At 34.8% G+C, this 21,149-nt stretch overlaps 1 protein-coding gene across 4 annotated transcripts in view; it reads right to left on the minus strand.

Annotated features, from left to right (window-relative positions):
• Window positions 1-21,149, minus strand: part of LOC132121674 (protein sidekick-2-like) — a 310,996-nt gene that overhangs the window by 34,393 nt on the left and 255,454 nt on the right. For all 4 annotated transcript variants that reach the window (XM_059531334.1, XM_059531332.1, XM_059531333.1 and 1 more), the window contains exons 5-23: window positions 18,629-18,762; window positions 17,243-17,354; window positions 16,573-16,763; window positions 16,074-16,157; window positions 15,185-15,379; window positions 14,067-14,183; window positions 12,422-12,589; window positions 12,177-12,279; window positions 8,889-9,065; window positions 8,249-8,385; window positions 7,216-7,363; window positions 6,221-6,361; window positions 5,361-5,542; window positions 4,116-4,231; window positions 2,938-3,133; window positions 2,660-2,758; window positions 1,939-2,130; window positions 705-826; window positions 524-633 (exon numbers count right to left, since the gene is read on the minus strand). In XM_059531334.1, the coding sequence (XP_059387317.1) occupies window positions 524-633; window positions 705-826; window positions 1,939-2,130; window positions 2,660-2,758; window positions 2,938-3,133; window positions 4,116-4,231; window positions 5,361-5,542; window positions 6,221-6,361; window positions 7,216-7,363; window positions 8,249-8,385; window positions 8,889-9,065; window positions 12,177-12,279; window positions 12,422-12,589; window positions 14,067-14,183; window positions 15,185-15,379; window positions 16,074-16,157; window positions 16,573-16,763; window positions 17,243-17,354; window positions 18,629-18,762 (2,724 nt within the window). The remainder of the gene's footprint in view (window positions 1-523; window positions 634-704; window positions 827-1,938; window positions 2,131-2,659; window positions 2,759-2,937; window positions 3,134-4,115; window positions 4,232-5,360; window positions 5,543-6,220; window positions 6,362-7,215; window positions 7,364-8,248; window positions 8,386-8,888; window positions 9,066-12,176; window positions 12,280-12,421; window positions 12,590-14,066; window positions 14,184-15,184; window positions 15,380-16,073; window positions 16,158-16,572; window positions 16,764-17,242; window positions 17,355-18,628; window positions 18,763-21,149) is intronic.

Consider the following 21,149-nt stretch of genomic DNA (forward strand, 5'->3'; position numbering starts at 1 on the left):
TAAAGTACAAAATTTAATACTGAAATATGTATTTAATCATTATAAATATGTGATATTATATGATTTAATATGATATAAATATGTACTAAAATCACTTAAACACTGAAATAAAAATGAATTAAATCTATATAGAAATACTAAAACAGGTCATTAAAAATGTATAAAATAATATATACGTTAGTGTGTGTAATCAAATTTTTGTCATTCAAAAATTCAAATTTTTTTCATCTAATATTTAATTTTATTTCAACATTATTTAAATTCATGAAAATTGGCTTTTGTACAGAAATATAATAATTTTTTTTTTTTAAATATTTTACTAAATATACTGCATATATAAATAATAATAAAATAGCATAATCGTCAAGCGAGACCAGTCACTGCTCAAATGTGTCTCCTCTGACCACTTATAATTTAATTTCAAGAAGACCTGTGAGACAGGAACTAACTCTTCTTTCACACCCTCTTGAGGCCTTATTTAATAATATAATAATGTAATTAAAAAAATAAACGCATATGTCACCTATAAAAGGTGTAGGGGTTGAGACCGGAGACCTCCAGAGAGCGAGCATCAGGCTCGTTGGCCAGCTGATGGACCATCACCCAATCCTCATTCTCTCCAGTGACACCCACCTGAGAGAGATCCATGCAAAGATCAAATCGAGAAATTAAAAGCTCCCGCTCATGAATAAAGAGTGACTCACCTGGGCCTCCACTTGCCAACGAGAAATTGAGGTCTTGCCATCGTATCCAGGCTTGAACTGTAAGGTTACTGATCGAGGGCCAATGTTTGAGATGGCCAAGTTTGTGGGAGGCCCGGGAAGCTCTGCATTGGGAGAGAGAAAAGTGTGTTTTAGGTCACAAAACATCTATTTTTTTTTTTCTTTTTAAATGTTGTTCTGAATATAATTTTGCAATAGATCCTGAGTAGAAGAGATGGTTTCAGGACTCAAACACTAAAGAACTGTTGAATTGAGTAAAAGTTCAGCTGTGTTATGGCGCCCCCTTTTGTTAAGACGAGACTGTGTATCCAGAGAAATAAATCAAATATAAATGACCGTTCTCACCTGTGAAAGTTTCTTATTTCTTCAGGAATTTCAATTCTGGCCAGTGGCTGCACAATGTTGTGGCATATTGGAAAATCGATTTTAGATTTTTACTGTGAGTTATGACATATTGATTGTTCCAAGATCTCATGAGCTGTCGAATGTGGCTGCTACCTATACATATCTATACTTGTTACACCGCAACCATAGAAAGCAGCTCTAAATATACTTTAAAAACCAACAGTTTTCCCACAGTTTAATGTCTGTGTGAAAGAAAGCAGTGAACGAGAATGTGGTACAAATCATTCCACAATCACAGCTGTTACCCAGTTTATTATCAGAAGATGAAACATGCCTCCAATAAAACGCTGTGGGAATGTCATGAAAGCAGCAGGGTCTGCATAACTTTGGGTGATAAGGGTAACATGGTGCGACACTTTGACCGTTCAGGATTCACACATCTTGAAATGTCTACATTTACTTTTGAATGTGTGCAGCTTGTACATGGTTTGAGTCTGAAAGCCACAGACAGTCTAATGAAGCAATAAAGAAGAACCGATCTCTGTCGTGGGAGTCGTAATCGTGAACTCCACGCAGCCAGGGCCTCCTGTCAGTTATTCTGGGGCTCTGGGCCACATGTGTTGGTGCTCCATCGGTGCAATAATGAGAGCTCAGATGTTTAACTTTATAACCCTCTGTAGTCCTTTTAATGGAGCTCTAAAACCAGTGTAGGTCTAGAGCTGGTTCAAGGGAACTCATGGAAAGAAAATGTATGTTTTCTCTTCTTCTATCAAGACTTTTCAGACCATGTTTAGCCTTTTCCCTGTCTGGCTGCAATCTATGGAATAATTTGCCATAACTGTTTTGACTGGTTTATTACTTATTACTTTACCTGGTGGTACACCTGAAGAGATTGTTGAAGACGACAGCTGACCCTGACCCTTGGAGGTCATTCCGGCCACCTCAATGGTGTAAGTGGTGAGAGCGGTCAGTCCAGTGACTCTGTATTCCAGAGTAACATTTGGCAGGTAGTGTGTAACCCGCGTGTTAGTACGGTTATACTCCTCCCATGATATACGATACCCTAGGAAACAGAAAGTGAATTAAACTATGGGTCTAGTCTAGGAATTGAAAATTAATAATAATTTTAACATTTAATTTAATTTAAATAAGAAAAAAATAAATAAATAAATAAATAAATATATATATATATATATATATATATATATATATATATATATATATATATATATATATATATATATATATATACTCATATCTTATACATATCCAATATAAGTAAAAAAAAAAAAAAACTATACATTATTATATGCAAGGCTAGTACATTATGTTTAGGTCCTCTAATTATATATATATATATATATATATATATATATATATGAACTTTTACAAAAGTTAAGGACAAAGATTCTATGAAATTCTTTATAACTGCAATCCCACAATCACATGCATTGTAAGTCTAGTGCACTGTTGGACCATCTAGCAAGTTACTTTGGACCATCTAGCAAACAAGATACAAATCCTATCTCATACGCTATGATAGATTTTGCAGAAGGCATCGGAGAAACTTCCGGAATTTGTAAATAACTGACCAGTCAGAACGCCGTTTTTCTCATTGGGATCTCTCCAGCTGACTTTGAGAGAAGTGTCCAAAATCTCAGTGAAGCTCAGGTGACCCACAGCACCAGGGGCTGAAAATACAAGACAGAGATCAGACAGAGGTAGAGTATACCTGGAGATATGAGTGTGATTTCCATTAAAACCAGGGTCAGAGGTTATTCTGCTTCCACCGGTTCTTGAAATTGAAAGCACTGAACATCAACAATATCCATGTAAAGTGTGAATGTGTGTGTGTTGGAACTGCACTTACTGTCTTCATGTGTGCGCAGTCGTCGTGGAGGACTGCGAGGACCGTCTCCTGGTGTGGTGAAGCAGAGCACAGAGGTGAAATACTCTGAAAACTTCTTTAAGCCGGTGATGTGGCCCACATGCACGCTGTCCTGGAAGTTTGGCCGAACGGTCACTATTGTCATCTCGTCTTCTTTTCCTGGCTCCCATGCTAACAGCTAAAAAGAGCAAGGGATAAATAATCAATCCAGTTTCTCTTTCTTTCTTTCTTTCTTCCTTCCTTCCTTCCTTCCTTCCTTCTTTTCTTTCTTTCTTTCTATTCATCATCAAAACGGAGGAGACCAATAATAATGGTTTATTCAATCTTTTTTGTTGTTGTTGTTGATTATGATTAAGTTGATTCTGATGTCTGAGTCACAACAGTGAACTAAAATAATAGCTAAATGGATGAATAAATAAATAAATAAGTCTAAATATTGCATCCTACAGAATGGAGAAGAGCAATATAATGGTTAATGTCTGGTTCACAATAGTGAAGTACAATAATAATTATATATATGGACTGAAGAGCCCTGTGCATTGACATACATTTTGTGGGTGTGTTTACACCATTACCTAATTTGCATAATGGTGTTCAAACAACACCATCAGAGCGCGTGATTCATTGTAAAGTAAATTCCTTACTGAGAATGGCTGAACGGTCACAGATTTCCTCTCTTTTCCCAATACTATCGTGGATTATTTGGCAATTCAGAGTTTATAGACACTTGAAACTCTCCTCTGAGGGCACTAAAGAGGGAATGAGAGTTATAAGATTGTTTTTGAACGAGTCCAGAGAGAGAAGAAACAGCAGGCTGACAAATATTCCCTCCAGTCCCAGCTGTTGTTGTCTGGGACCGAGCCTAAACCTGGCTAATAAGCTATTAAAACTAATGTGTCCGGCTGACTGTCTCAATTTTGTAATTGTTCTAAACAATTTTTTTCCAAAGACAGTCTGGCTATAAAGAACCAGAATGAAAGGAGGATCAATTTCGGACCGCTCAGCAAAAACAATGGAATGAAAGCAGGGAGGCTGGAAAAGGACTTCAGCTACCCTTGCATGAAATCTCATGCAAACTCAAAAAAACAAAAGCTGCGTTAAATGCATTTTCAGCAGCTCAGTTCTGAGTGCAGAATTATTCTCCTTCCTTCAGCGTTTACCTTGTAGCCTTGGTTGATGCCGTTGATGAACTGTGGGTTCGGGGCTGTCCAGGTGAAGTGGATTGTGGTGGAATTAACAGGCTCTGCTTTCACATTGCCTGGAGCGATGGTGGGAACTGGTAAAGGTAAAATGTAAAAAGGAAGACAGAGACAGAAACGAATGAGACAGAGACTTATTTTTTTGGTAACATATTTTGTCTGCTAAACCCCAGAAAACTGATGGAAAAGATTCTGTTCTCAATTCTGACTTCACAGCAGCATCCTCAAAACTAAGCAGTGGCATTTAAAAAAAAATACTTACTCAAATATGCCGAATTGTTCCAAACCCCTATACTGTAATTTTTCCTTTGGAAAAACAAAAGGGGATTTTCTTTCTTTCTTTTTTTTTTCTTTTTTTTTAAAGAGTCTAAACTGCTCTTTTTCATACAACAACAGTTCACAGCGACCTTAAACCTAAGTCTGATTTTCAGTAAATAACTATTTACATTTTGGTCTGCTACATAAAGCTTTTGTATAACTTCACAATACTTTGAATTTAGGGCACACGTTGTATGGAGTAGCTCATTTCAATTAAACCAACATTTAATTTGAAAGGAGCTATGTAAGACTGCGAAAAATATCTTTTCATAATATATATATATATATATATATATATATATATATATATATATATATATATATAAACTAGAGGTTTTACATAATGCAATTTATTATTATTTTGTACTGTAGTAATAACTATCTTGATTACCTATTCCTTAAAAAGCATTAAAAATCAGTAACATAATTATTGAGTCCATCAAATAAATAAATATCAAACTGATATGCAAATGAATAATCAAACAAACTACCTAACTAAACCGTTCAAAGGTTTGGGGTAAGTATGTTTTTTTGTGTGTGTTTTTTAAGAAGTCTAACATGTGCAGCTCACAGTTAAAACAGCAATATTATGAAATTATTGTAATATTAAGAAGTATTATTTAAAATAACTGTTTTTTATTTCATTATATTTAAAAGTATGATTTGTTCTTGTGATGGCAAAGTTGAATTTTAAGCAGCCATTATTGCAGTCTTCAGAGTCAAGTGATAATTCAGAAATCAGTCTGACATACTGATTTGGTGCTCAAGAACCATTTCATAATTTCCATGATTTTATTCCATGATTCTCTGATGAAAAGGAATTTCAAAAGAACTGAATTTATTATTAAGTTACTAATCCAAAACATCTGAATGGGATTTAACCCTCACCTCCCTGGAGTGTCCACTCTGTAACCTTATGGGAGTAAACGCCCAGTCCAGCTCCGTTATATGCCGCCACCTCAATTTCGTAATTCGTCCAGATGATAAGATCCTCCAGCAGCAGGTTGGTGACCTCAGGGTTCGAGATATTTTTATACTGGATATCCACAGGCAGACCGGTCAGACGATACCTGAGATAAGCAGATGGTCATATTGTTACTGTCAAGGACAGATGCAGAGATTTTCTGATCTTAACATACAGAGAGCTTTGACAGAGCGCAGAGTTGATCCAAGAGAACCCTCTATGAAGGGCTCTGAAGAGCATCTCTAAAAGTACACCCTGTCATCTACTCTTCATAATCAGATCTGTCTGTTGGTTTTTGCACAGCAGCTCCATCTATAAGCAAAAGAGGGCGACAAAGAACCACTCTAGAAATTTCATGGCATTCTGTATATTTTCCCTGAGCAGAGCTGATGACCATATGGGGCGACTAAGGTCAGGGACCATTACTTATGTTTGCAATACCAAAAATGGCCTTCAGCTTTCCTCAATGATGAACAGGAAAAAATATATATATATAAATAAATGAACAACAAGTCTATTTGACTGTCATCACTGTCTGCAAGGAAAATGCCCTGAAGTGCTAAAATCCTAGAGTAGCCTTGAAATAATACAATAAAATCAGATTCACCCATGAACCTGCTGTGGGCAAAGAAAATTTCGACCAGCTGGAAAAGAGGCATATTGGAATGACCTTGAAAAAAAAAAGAAAGAAAAGAAAGAAAAGAAAACCTTAATACAGAAGACAGAGAGTGAAACAAGCGTTTAAGATACTACGAGACCTCAGACATGAGTAGACATGTCTCACCGGATGATGTATCCCCTCAGTATGCCATTTTGGTGGCTTTCTGGTGGTGGCTGCCATTGAATCATGATGGACTGGTTGGTGCGGCCACTGGCAATCACGTTCTGAGGCGGAGCACTGGGCGGCTCCTCTGGAAGAGACACCCTGGTGGAGAAAGATAAACACCAGCAGTGGTTAACCAACATGGAGTTTTTCATGGCCGATATAAAGCCAATATATAATACTTTTTAGTTTAAAGATGGTAAATGACATTCTGCAAAGAAATGTATCCATCTTGTGCAGCAAAAACACAATTTTAAATCAGCATCATGGACATTAATAGAATAGAAAACTTTGTTTTTAGACTAAAATAACACTCAAAACTATTTTTTCTTTTTGTTTTCAGATCCAGTCCAGAACTGTCACAAATGCCAAACAATGAAACTGCTGACTAGCCATTGGCTTTTTTATTTGGAAGGAAGGACATTTTTCATTCTAGCCAGTTACTTCTATTCATTATACTGCAAAAGGTCTGTCTCTGCTACAGACATTCTAAGATCTAAAATAGTCATAATGTGATCTCTGTCTCTCTCTCTCTCTCTCTCTCTCTCTCTCTCTCTTTCATATAGGGTGATATAATCCTGTATATTCTCAGTTGGGATTGTCTTGGCTAGAAGAGGTTTTTCTCAAACCTCAGGAGAACTAGAGGGATTTGTATCCATTCTGATGGGGGGCATTTGCTGAATGTCTAATTTAAGTGTCGAAAAGCTTTCTTTACACGCCGAGGGCTTTGATTACACTGATCCTTGGAAGATACACTGACACACATAAACACATCCCAGAAAAATACAGCCGTATACACACACAGCATTCAGACAGATAAATCCTCCTATAGACACTGTCCCACGAGGGTGCAGGCAATTTTCAAATGCTGTGACAGAGTGATAGAGTTATCTTTATGATCAGACAGGGCACAGCTGTAATACTCGGCAGGCTTTAGGACTCTGTGATCAGCTCACCGGTCAGTCTCCTTGCTTAACTGGCCCTTGCCAACGTCGTTGACGGCACAGAGACGGAACTGGTATGAGCGCGCCGGGATCAGCCCGTTGACTGTTACAGCAGTCGACTCCGGCTCGATGCTGGCCAACAGGACTGTCCAAGGAGCGTCTGTAGAGCAGAATATGAAAAACATTTAATGAGCTAGGTGAAGAACTAAACCAACATCAAAAAAATATTTTGCATTGGACAATCTTCTTAAGGTCCATGAAGAACCTTCTTGAGCCACTGAAGAACCTTTCAAGTGCAATGGCTCCATGTGCTTCAAAAAACCCAGAAGGTAACACAAAGAACCATCAGTATGGTGATTTATAGAAAAATCTATACAATAGCATCAATTACTTTTTCATGTTTGTTTGATTGCTTGTTTTTTAATATACATTTATTTGTGATATTGTTATTTGCTAAACCCTATAATAAATAATAATATTAAATAGTTCAATAAATATTATGGTAATTGTTTGTTATTCGTATTATTATGAACAAACATATTTATTCATTTCACATTATTATTATTATTATTATTAATGGTGATGTTATTATAATAAATTAATTGTAGTTCATTTAATTTTGTTGACACTTAATAAAAATAATACTATTATCATTATAATAACAATAATTATTACATAATTACTTTACTTATTTGGTTTTAATAACAATAATAATCACATGTATTATTCTTATTATTTTATTGATGTTGTTGTTATTATTATAATAAACAAATTATTTTGTCCATATTATTTTTAATAATAATAATAATAATAATAATAAATTATAATTTTTAGTAGTAGTAATATTTATACTATTATTGTTATTATTCCTAACATATAAAATATATATATAAATTATTTTGTCAGTAATAATAATAATAATAATAATAATAATAATAATAATAATAATTATAATAACAATACCTCGCTCTATTTAACATTGTTACGCCTTTTAGAACACCATCTTGCCCAAGATTAATGATCCGCATATGAGGTCTTTACTCACTGTTTTCAGACACTTCCAGAATGTAACGGATGAGAGGGCTGTTCCCGTCAAAAGGTTTGGCCCACGTCAGGTTTATGGCTCTCTTCTCTGTGGTGCTTAACACTGCGCTGGGGTTCTCAGGGGTATGAGGCAACTGCCTGTGGGTGCCATGTTATTTAAAAAAGGGAAAGTGAGAGATAGTCTTGACTTTTCAGGGCCATTTAATGTGTCATATATATATATATATATATATATATATATATATATATATATATATATATATATATATATATATATATATATATATATATATATATTTATATATATAATGACTATGACTACTGTATCAATCGATATGAGACATGAACATAAAAAAAGAAAGAGACTAAGTGAATCACAATCTGTTTGATAGATAAAAGAGAAAGATGAAGATAAAAAAAATGAGGGCAGACAATAACTGCTGTGCTATTAAATACAAAAATAAAGGCAACGAGACAGAAAAAGAGGTATAATGAGTGCAGGGATATTGTTAATAAACAGGGATATCGAAAAACGGAAGGAGATATGCTTCAGAGAACAGGAAGAGAACAAAAAGAAATGATCAGAAGAGATGAAGGGAACAGAGCAGAGAGGATGATGGCAGTGCGTTTTCATCTCTGACCTCACGCGTAAGTGCGCACTACGGGAATCATTGCCGCCCACTGATGTCACTCTGCAGGTGTATGTGCCGATGTCACCTGACCAGGTCTGAGAGATGTGCAGCGTACCGTTGACATCCAGCCGCAGTCGAGGCAGAGACTGAGGAATGATCCCCTGACCATCCTTCTCCCAAACGAACCTGAATGCACACACAAACACCAACACTGACCACAAATACTCTACAAGTCTTCAAATATAGTTCATTTTGAGACCATCATTGTGGTTTGCTGTTTTCAAAACTATGTATTCTTTTATTCAATTACAGATAACATTAAATCCAATACAATGCACTTTCTAATGTGACATATTTACACATTAAGTGGAAAATTTGTACAGCGGGACTTGAATAGATCAATCTGACTTTGATGTTCAAGCATCCACCTAGTAACACCCTAGCAACCACCCAGACTGTTCTAGCATTTATTTAGTAAAACCCCTAGTCACACCCTAGCAATCAACCAGAACATTCCAACAATACACTAGAACAATACACTAGTACATTCTAGCAATCACCACGAACATTCCAGAATCCACCTAGTAACACCCTAGCAACTACCAAGAACATTCTAACATCCACCCAGTAACACCCAAGCGACCACCAGAACATTGTAGCATTCATCTAACAACACCCTAACAACCTAATACACTATTATCTACCTAATAAAGGCATAACTCCAACCTACAGTAGAATGTTCTAGCATCCACTTAGTAACACACAAGCAACCACCCAGACTGTTCTAGCATCCATCTAGTAAAACCCCTGAAACCACCCAGAACAATCAAAAACGTTCAGAACATGCTAACATCCAAAAAGAAACCCTAACCAGCATAACATCATACTAAAACCCTCAGAAAACCTTTGCAAACATTTCAGAAAGATAAAGTCATTACTTTTTAATGAAAGATTATGAAAAAAAAAAAAACATTTTAGGACTGATTAATTATTAAATTTATTATGTAAACAGGTTCAATTCAGATTTGATGTTGTCATATTAAAGTTAACCTTAAAACTAAAATACCTGTATTAAATGACAAATCAAACCGTTTAGAATAAAGAATGATATTTGATAGTATAACTGTATTAAGAATGACTCATTGTATAATTTTATTAAATTCCTTTGTGCCGCTGGTCTGGCAGCCTCCATAGTTACCGTATGACATGTGTGTGTATGAAGCAGTGTGTTTAACTGAGCAGTTCCACATATTACATTCATCACAAAGACACTGTACAGAATTCAGGGAACATCCAAGGTCATCAGAAGCTTCTAACAGATGTGTCCAAGATCTGTGTAATCAATAAGACTCTCTCACACATGCTGGAAACAGATACGCATTCACAAACACTCGTGATTAATTGCATCATGGCCTGGCTTGTTGGAAATCCTTTTACTGCTGCTATCAATTACTGCTTGCATCCAACACAATTATCCTTCTTTCTCATTCCTCATTCTTTACAAAATAAGCGAAAAGCCTCCACCGGTGTTTGGAAGAAGGTTAAAGAGGAAAAGATGGAAGAGGAACACAAAGAGGGAGCCTGACTGAATCACTGAATAAAACACTCAAAGTCATCACTAAATGGAGTTCAGGTTCTCAGTAGGAGCAAGTCTTTGGAAGTTTGCAGGTTTTTAATGAGAGTTTGAATCTTGCCATCAAATCACTCCTCAATGTCGGTCTGCTGTACAGGAGGACGGTTGAGGCTGTAGACTTCCAATTGAGTGCACTGGGATTGCAGGCAGATTCAAAGGATTCTGGGGAACTATACAGGCGTTGTAAATATCGAGATAATGTAATGGCTCATGATTTCATGCTGGTGTGGCATCATTAACACTAGATGATTTTATCCATCATGATTTGAATGTTGTGAAACATGGCAGGCTATGATATTGCTAGGGCATGCATCACTACCACTAGTGCTCATACTTAGGGTTAAGCATTTTAACAACCCTTGCATTCCGTTTCAAGTCGAGAGTGAGATATTCCTAAGATATTCATAGCTGCACCATAGACATAGGCAAACAAAAAATGGCAATTTTAACGCCAGCTTTGCAGTTGTTAAATTTCCAACAACATAGGTGTAGCTTGACATTTGAACTTTGTGGGGCGGGGTTGACAGTCCGAACAGATCTCGATTCCGGGTCAATTTGGTCAGTCACACTTTTTACATTTTTTAGTTTTGCTATAGTAAATCTACACATTCACACTCTGTGTACCATATTCAAGTTATTTTACTATGATTACATAGAGCAATAAGTGCATAAGGTTGTCATGGCAATCAGATACACTGCACTGCTGTGCTTCTATTTTGCCACAATAAACTTAGCAATAAACAATAATGTCCTAGCAAACACCCATAACACTCTAGAACTAGAGAGGAACCAGTCGACTGATGAATCTCTAGTTCTAGAGCATTTTGGCTTTTTACTTTTATTTTGAACTGACTGGCTTCAGGCATTTTCTTTTCCTCTTATCTCCATTTAATTCCTGTTAGTGTTTATAAGTGCAGCGTTGCTTTGTTTACAGCAGCAACCAAGGAAACGCTATATCGCTGCTGTTCCATAAGCACCACCTACTGTCAGAGAGTGAATTTGCATTTTAATTCAGTTTTTTTTTTTTTTTTGCAGGTCTTATGTAGAATAATTTCACAAATATAAAGTCTGACCATTCTGTTTTTGCTTTGAATTTTCAAAAAAAACAAAAAACAACTGCTCATGCTACATGGTGTGTAGCATCTTTGTTTGGACTGTGATTAAAATGTAATGGAATTGGCCATGAAAAATCATGATCGGTGCATCACTATCTAGAATCCACCTAGTGATGTCTTAGCAATCACCCAGAAGGTTTTAGCATCCATTAACCAAGCAATCACCAAAAACACCCTAGCAACCCACAATTTCAGAACTCTGATGAATCACTGCATTTCAAACATTAGGTGTGAGATAAGGTTAAATCTCAAGTTGGAAGTTTGATATAAAGTGGCATTTTAAACTTTAAGTGTATTTAGGGACTAAATAATATTATAGACATCTCAGAACTGGAAAGAAATGCACTAAAACCCCTTAGTAACTGCAAAGTAATGCCTTACATAGTATTTTGAAGGTGAAGCACTCATAATTTCTTCTAAAATGTATTCTAAGAATGTAAATACCTACCTAAATAATATTGGTTGCAGTAGCATAAAAGTAATTTTAAAAAATGCAAAACATTTTATGTTTACAACAATTATTTGCAGTCAAGTGAATGTGGGCTGCACCTGACTGAGACGCTGGGGTCATGCGTCACACCGCAGGTCATGGTGGCTTTTGTTCCTTTGATGACACTCTGATCCTGAGGAGGGTTAGTGATGCGTGTCCGTGCTATTCGATAAAACAAAAGAAATGCATATCAGTATATGCACAGAAATATGCACACAAACATGTAAACACACTTAAACATGGACATCATAAAGTACAAAGATATTATCCTGTGATCTATACACCTCAAAACATACACACTCACCCCAGACTACGAGGTCGGCCGAGGCCTCGTCTATGCCACGGGAGTTGCTGGCCATACAGGTGTAGGTGCCAGCGTCTGATATGTGGGAGGGGCTTATGAGTAAACTTCCTGACTCCAGGAGAGTGAACCGCGGGAGCTGAACCGAACCGCTTGCTAGCACTCGTTCTCCTGTGGAGAACACATACCCAGATATATAATATAATATAATATAATATAATATAATATAATATAATATAATATAATATAATATAATATAATATAATATAATATAATATAATATAATATAATATAATATAATATTTGGTACATAAAAATCAAGTTGCATGACACACATACTGTAAAGCATATATTAAAAACATGGAATTTTAATGAATTATAATAAAAAATTGTATGATTTATTAAATAAAACTATATCATAATATTAAATTGTTTTATTAGTTATCTTTTGTGTAGATTCGTGTGAGAAACCAGTGAGCTGTAACTGATTGATTGAAAAGATTTGACTCAAATGAATGATTTGTTTACATACTCTCTTATGAACACGCCAAAAGGCGATTTTTAATTGGAAAACATTGACTTTTATTTGGGTCTACTGCTCAATCAAAGCTGTTGTATGCTATCAGAGCACTTGGAATAAAGTTTAAGGAGTCATACAGACAACTTTTCATGCTGCTTTTGCATATTTGAAGCTTGACAGTCTCAGTTCCAATTCATTATATATGCGTGGACAAGAGTAACCAAAACAATTCCTTTAAACTTCTCTTGTGTTCCACAGATAAATTCATATGGGTTCAAAACAACAGACGGGTGAGTAAACAATAACAGAATTTTCAGTTTTGGGTGAACTAATCCTTTAAAGCCACAAGCACGCTTGTTTACTATCCTTCTGCTCTGGCATGAAATAAAAAGCACCGTGCTGGGGATGGACATTCTCCTCTAATTTGTCGGTCTTCTATACATTTATTTCCATACAAAATCATTATTTTAAGATGGTTCTGGTCAAAGATGTATTTGTAGCTTCTACAATGACTTCTACAATGACAATGACATAATGTAACAAAACATTTCTGTTTCAAATAAATGCTGTTCATTGAACTTTTTTACACAAAACCATTAAAAATAAGAACCATTATTAATAAATGAGCACCAATAATACTTGAAAATAGTTCAGCACCAAATCAGCATATTACAATTATAATTATTTTTTTTTCACAGCAATTAGTTTTAATTTACAATATATTCCATCACAATTGTAATAACATTACACAAAACTACTGGTTTTACTCTATATTTGATCAAATGAATGCAGTCTTGGCGAGACTTCTTTTTAAAATCTTGCAGACCCCAAATCTTTTAACTGTATTGCACGGACAGGAAATATATATATATATATATTTTTTTAATGCAGATTTGCATAATTATACCCTATGCTAAATAAAACAGTCAGTTTCATGCCTGATGACATCTGAAGAGTATAACACTTCAAGGCAACATTGCAGCGGTAGAGTGGCAGAAAATAACCAGCCAGAACAAGTAAAACAGAGGAACAGAGAGGCGCAGAGGTGAAGTGCAGCCTGGGAGCTGACACTTTACAGTTGTTCTTCAGAAGTGTGTGAGTGGAGAAAATAAAGGATGCGCTCTTCACCTTTCTGCCAGGTGATGGCAGGACGGGGCGCTCCTGAGGTCTCACAGTGAAGGATAACTGACATGCCGTCAATCACAGTGCTGTCGGAAGGCCCTGCAGTGATGTTCGGTGCTATACCTGTGAGAGAAGCACAGCAACTGCATGAGAAATAGAGATGTACAACAGCACACACAAGTTCAAACACCTCCTCACATTCGTAAGTGCTGGGAAATAACACAAAACTCGATTCACGCGGATCAAAGCGTGGCTTAGAAACCAAACAAGTAAAGAAAACAATGGAATGAAAGCAGGTATGAAACTAAACGTTGAACAACAGAAGAAAAATAATTCACTGGGAAACGTAGACAAGCAAGTTAAAATGGGATTTTGGAGGTACTTAATACTTACAGGAATAATTTCACCCCAAAATTAAAATTTCGTCATTATTGATTCACCCTCATTTCATTCCAAACCTATATAACATACTTTCTTCAATAAAGAACAAAACATAATATTTCATTGTTTGATGTTGTTTTGGACCCCATTGACTTTTTACAGTTTGGACAAAGATAGCTCCTCAAAATATCATCTTTTGTGTTCCACAGAGTAAAGCATATAGGTTTGGAATGACGTAAACTTGAGGTAAAGTACGATAAGATTTTCATTTTGGATAAACTCCCTTTAACTTTAGTACAGTCCATATCCAGTATCTATGTTCATTGTAAGCAGAGGTAAATAGTGGCTGGCTTTGGTGTTTAGTGTTTTAGAGAGCTCTATGTGTCTCTGAGCGGCAAGATAAGCTCAGTCAGTCCTCTATAAAAGCCCTCTTTATCTCTCCCTGTCTCTCTGTCGGTCTCTCTCCTCCTCACAACTCTTCCTTACAACAGGGAATTAATCAGAGCTTTAGCACACTGACAAAAAGCACATCAGCAACACGAGAGAGAATGGAGACTGGGAGAAAGAAAAAAAGAAAGGCATTGTTGGTATGGCATTCAAAGTCTTTTTGATTGCAAGAGAAAGAGACTAAGAGAGAGGTAGCAGAAAAAAACATCCACAAGTATTTGTGCATTAGTATAGAGCATGAGAGGCAGAACGAGGAAAGGTGTAATCTCGAGAGTGGGACGGGTGGATGAACTCACTCGTAACGGCGAGGTAGGTGTTGGTCTGCACCTCTCCGGCCTGGTTGCGAGCGAAGCACTGGAACATTCCTGTGTCGTCGGGTAAGAGGCCGTTAACCTGGAGACTACCTCCTGCTAGAACTCTGTAGCGCGGGGTCTTCACAGGGCTTATGGGTACTGCATCCTTGTACCACACAATATCAGGCTGTGGCACACCTGAGATGAACAGGAATATATGTAAAGATGAGCAACTGAATAAAGAAAGAACTAAATAATAAGATATCTCAAATAATATACATTGAACTATAAAATATTATAAATATTAAATAATATTATGTAGTAATAACAATAATAACAAAAATTATATTGAAATATTAGAATATATATATTACATTTATACATAAAAATAAATAAAGATATTATAATAATCATGTAAGAACAAATACTTTATTAATAATTATTAAATAAATGTATAAAAAATAAACATTGCATATAAATGATTTAGATATAATATAAATCAATGTATACAAATATATATTATATATATATTATTATAAAACATACTGTATACAATTTATAATACACACATATATAATAATGTATAATTTATGTATAATAATTTATTCATAAATAATAAATAAATTATCAAAAAATAAACACTATAACTATAAAATAAATAAATTAAATTAAAAACAAAAGCTAACAATTATATATAATTTATTTGATGTTATTCTAATTAATTTATTGTATTATATATATATATATATATATATATATATAATATACAAAAATCTTTTTTCATATAGCTGTATACTGAACATCTGATTGGCTGATCTGTTCAGTAAGGACAGAGCAAATGACTTGATGCTTGAAAAACCTCACTAGGAGGAGGAGTCAGGAGGTGTCTCACCTCTGGCCTGGCAGGGAATGTCCACTACTTTTTCCATCTCAGCTGTGATGTGTTTTTCTGGTTCCTTCACAAACTGAGGCGGTTCTAAAGGAAAGAAAGAGCAAAAGAGAGAAGGCTGTGACTTCTACATGTGCACTTGAGAGGGAAACACCACAGACAGATGACACAGGAAGCAAGATTGAACATTTTCAAATAAATAGGACTGTTGTTGGATTTTTGAGAACATCCTTTTCAGGTTTTTTGGCTTTACTCTGACAGACAGAACATTTCCATAGAGACAGAGATAGAAAAATGGCCTTAAAGGAAAAATATTCTATAAATAGTGACTATTTACAGCTAGTTAAATCAGCTTGTAAAATTTAGAAAGACGAAAAAACGAAGATTTATAAATAAGCAAAATTGCAACTGTTTTTAGTGCAAGAGACCTTGCATTAGTAATGCACTTGAATAAATTATTTACACTCAAATGTACCAGAACTGCTGTGTAACTGTGTATTACCGAGCACATGTAGGTAAGCTCCAGAGCTGACAGAGGGAACGCTGCTGCTGCGGAGGACAGCTTCACACTCGTAGAAGCCCGAGTCGCTGACCACTGGACTCAACACCGTCAGTCTACGGTTAAAATCACTCAGTCCACTCCTCACCGGAACACCGTCCTTCTTCCAGCTGATGCTCAGCTTTATTAAAGGCCTGACAGAGAATGGAGAATTTTATTTCTAGTTTCTAATTCTAGTTTTTAAAATAAATACATAATTAAAAAGCATATTATATTTAATTATGTTAATTGTTGGTTTTTTATTTCTTGAATGTGAATCTGTTTTTCTGTAAATATGTCTTTAAAGCTATTTGTAAATACTATTTTAAAAGCTGTGTTTTTTTTTTTGTCTTTATGTAATGGACAGCATGCCATGGATTCTATCAATAGAGTTTGACTCTGAAACATTCATCCACTTCTTTTGAAATTCACAGTGAGATGATCATGAAAAAACAAAACAAAAAAACAAGTTAATAAAAGACAAAAACATAAGACCAATTAAATAATTATGGAAAAGCAGTGAGAAAAATAATTCAAAGTATGAAAGTCTTCAATCCACTGCTGGCCTTGTAATCACCATAATTAAAATCATTGTCCTTTCATTCAAACTGTGAAGAAATCAGAGGTTGGTCACCTAGCGTTGGCCACACACTCCATGGTGATCTCAGAGGTGCCAGAGATGACGCTGGTGTTCCTCGGCGGGATGACAATGGTGGGAGCGATGGGGTCTGCAGGACCACCAACATCTACAGCAGAAGAGAAATGTGAGAGTGAGAAAACGATGTGTGCTATGACACACATTATCGAGTGAGTGTTTTTCATAGAACTCTGATCTGTCATCTTCAGGTGTGAGTGTGTCCAGATGTACAGTAGGAAGTGCCAGTCGATGTACTGTACATGTTACAGCAAGTGTGACAGGTTTGTGTTTGGAAGAGGAACTCATATCCCTGCTCTTCTGGCAGCTATGTGTGTGTGTGTGTGTGGAGCTCTGTCAGAGACAGTCTTTGTAAAGCACTGATATTCAACTACAGCTTCTGGGAAGGACTGTCCTCCACACACACACACACACACACACACACACACCTCCCACGATATCTAATCTCCCCGCTGTCTCTACACCAAACTTTAGTTCCTCCTGTACTAGACTCAGAAATATCATACCCTGGTTTGCCGGGAGAATCTGATATACTGAAACTCTTACAAAGCACAACCCATAACAATATTCTCAGTGTGGAAAAATATCTATTTATCTATAGCCTGTTTTTCTCAAGTGTATATGTTCATAATATAAACCATCATGCTTTCTGTAATAGAAAGACAAGATTTAAATCTTTGTTTCACTTACTTTCATTCTTTCGCATATGAATGTGGGAGATCAAGAACAGAAGTATATGCAAAAATATTTCATCTTACACTGTATACTAAGTCACGTTCAGAAATTACACACATCATTTAAAAATAAAAATATAAACAAATTTATTAGAATTAACATATTAGCACAATATTGGTGTTTTCTTTTATTCATTTAAAATATATTTGCAGTTAAATAAATTCTTTGAAAAACGTACAACAAACTTTAATGAGGTTACTTTGAAATATGGACTGAATTTATATTCATTTTATATTCATTTTCATAGCAGAAATGAAATAACAATATATAATAAAAAATAAAAATATATATTTTTTCTGTTTTAACTGTTTTAATTTTTAGTAGCTTTTAGTGCTTCTTTATATAAATAAGTGTGTTAATACAAATGTGTATATATATATATATACGCACAAACACACGCACCATTTCTATAAATATTTTTAAAAACAAAACAGTACTAATCTACAATAATAGTAAATTGGCAATAACAATATGGTGTTGGCCAGAATTTGGATATATGCACACCCCTAGCTGTAATACAGTAGCTGGCATCAGTAATATAATCAATCGTAAAACTTATAATTTAACTTATAATGTCTATAGGAGGAAGTCGAAGTCTAACTTTGTGTGTCCAAATTTCTACAGACTTACTTTCCACAGACAGCGTTATGGGCTGGCCAGTCTTGTTTTCACCATTCTTGTCATTCACGGCTTGTACGTAGTATCGTCCAGCATCTGGGGCCACAGTGGACAGGATGACCAGCGTATTGTCCAGAGTAATGGCTCTGTGAGAAAACAACAAGCAGAATCATGGTCAAAAATCTTCAGCTGTCATATATCACACACTAGCACTGATTTATAACACTGCATCAGTAATATCACCACAAACTACACACCAAATGCTCAGTGCTGCGCTTGAAAAGCTGATATTTACATGAAATATTCCCCACGGATGTTTCAGAGCCTGTGGAGTACTAATTCACTGCCATCTCATTATGCCTATACATATACATAAAGGGAAATGTATTTAAAATCACGACAGAATTTGCAAGGTTGTTTTTATTTTTTTCTCTTCTTTTTTTTTCTCAACCATTGACACAACGACTCATTTAGACATAATAAACAAACTTAATTTCTCCATCTGTCATTTCTCCTCCAGATCAACAACTCCATGAAATGACTTTGCCCCATAAATATAACATAAACTACTTCTGGTGTCAGGAAAATGCAACAGCTGGTATGATGGAAGAATTTTTTTCCATTAAAAAAAAAAAAGTACTACCATTATCCATTTATAGGCCCTTATTAAATTCAAGTACTTTGAAATATATTTGCTAAATAAAGTTTTCACATGAACGGGACATACATGCATACATACATTTACTCTGTTCTACTTTAATATATTTAAAAAAAGTAAATTATGATCAATGTTGAAAACAGTTTATCTTATTAATATTTTTAATAATTATATATGTGTGTGTGTTTGTGTGTGTATTTGTGTGTATATAATTTCATATATATATATATATATATATATATATATATACATATATATATATATATATATATATATATATATATATATATATATATATATATATATATATATATATATATATATATATACATATATATACATATATATATATATATATATATATATATATATATATATATATATATAATTTCATTGTTCAGGGACAATTTCACTGTAAAGGGACAAAAATATAAATTAAAACAACTTTTACTACAAATGTAACACTACTTCCTCTTTAATAGTACATTCACGCATCTGAAACTTACCCCATGTAGTCCCAATTACCGTGCCTCCTTTGTTTACAATCAATGTTTTCTCATTATGACTATGTGTTGGACAATTGAGGAAGAATTGTTCGTTCTGCATGGCTGCCCTCGACCCATCTCATACACCCACAGTATTTGAGCTGGCACCCACGTTCCCCCGGCCCGAGTCCTCTGGGGTGCGGAATGCTAATAGGAATCTGTCCGTCTCACTGTAAGAATACCAAATGTGTTCCAGAGCCCCAGAGAAGCTATTACAACAAGGCTGCAGATGCTTGCTGATAAAGTCAGCATATTTTAAGGCAAAACTTACAGATCTTTTGCTCATCTTTCATTATCTGACTGCAAGAAGACTATAACCCAGTTGATAAGCCAGCGATTGTACAGTATATTTTAACACCCTTTAATCTATTGTGTCTGTATACATAAAACCTTAGCAAACGACATGCAATATTTATAACTACAGCTGATAATGAAGTTTTAAATCACTATCTTTTATGCCAAAAATCATTAGCATATTAAGTAAAGATCATGTTCCATGAAGATATTTTGTAAATTTACTACTGTAAACATATTAAAACTTAATTTTTTATTAGTGATATGCATTTCTAAGAACTTAATTTGGACAACTTTAAAAGCGATTTTCTCAATATTTAGATTTTTTTTGCACCCTCGGATTCCAGATTTTCAAATAGTTGTATCTCGGCCAAATATTGTCATATCCTAACAAACCATATATCAATGGAAAGCTTATTTATTCAGCTATATTTAATAAAATGAGTCTGCCAATGTTGGACCCAAAGCCTTGTTTTAAACGCATCAGTGTTATTTTAGTAATATTTATACCATTATAGAATTTATTAATATTCTGAATTAGGTTTTATTTTATATCTTCAAGTTTCCATTTTTAAGTTTTAATCATTATGTGATTGTCTTTTTTTTGTATTTGACTTAATTAATTAATTTATTTTTTCTAGGATATCAACTTTCATTTTTGAATATGATTTAGTTTTTCACGTCTATGTTAAAAAAGGGGAGGGGGGGGTAACAGTAAAAATAAACTTCATTTCAGTTTATTTTTTATTTCATTTTTCAGCTTTATTTTAATAAACAAAAAATATATATTGATAGTTTTAATTAAAAATAACTCTGAAACTCACTAAGCTGTGATGCTTGTGTGGCTGACATGAGTTCAGGTCCAGTTTTCACAGTCTAAATTATTTTTCCCCATCATTCCCTTTTATTACACACATTCCTATTAATAAAAGAATCAACGAGGCCAAACATAACAAAAAATAACCAATAACATAAATGTTGTGAGTGAGTGCTGCAGAACAGCTTTTAGCAAACCAAATCATCAACAAAACAACTC

The sequence above is a fragment of the Carassius carassius genome, chromosome 39 (genome assembly GCF_963082965.1).
Source record: "Carassius carassius chromosome 39, fCarCar2.1, whole genome shotgun sequence".
In the NCBI taxonomy this organism is placed as follows: domain Eukaryota; kingdom Metazoa; phylum Chordata; class Actinopteri; order Cypriniformes; family Cyprinidae; genus Carassius; species Carassius carassius.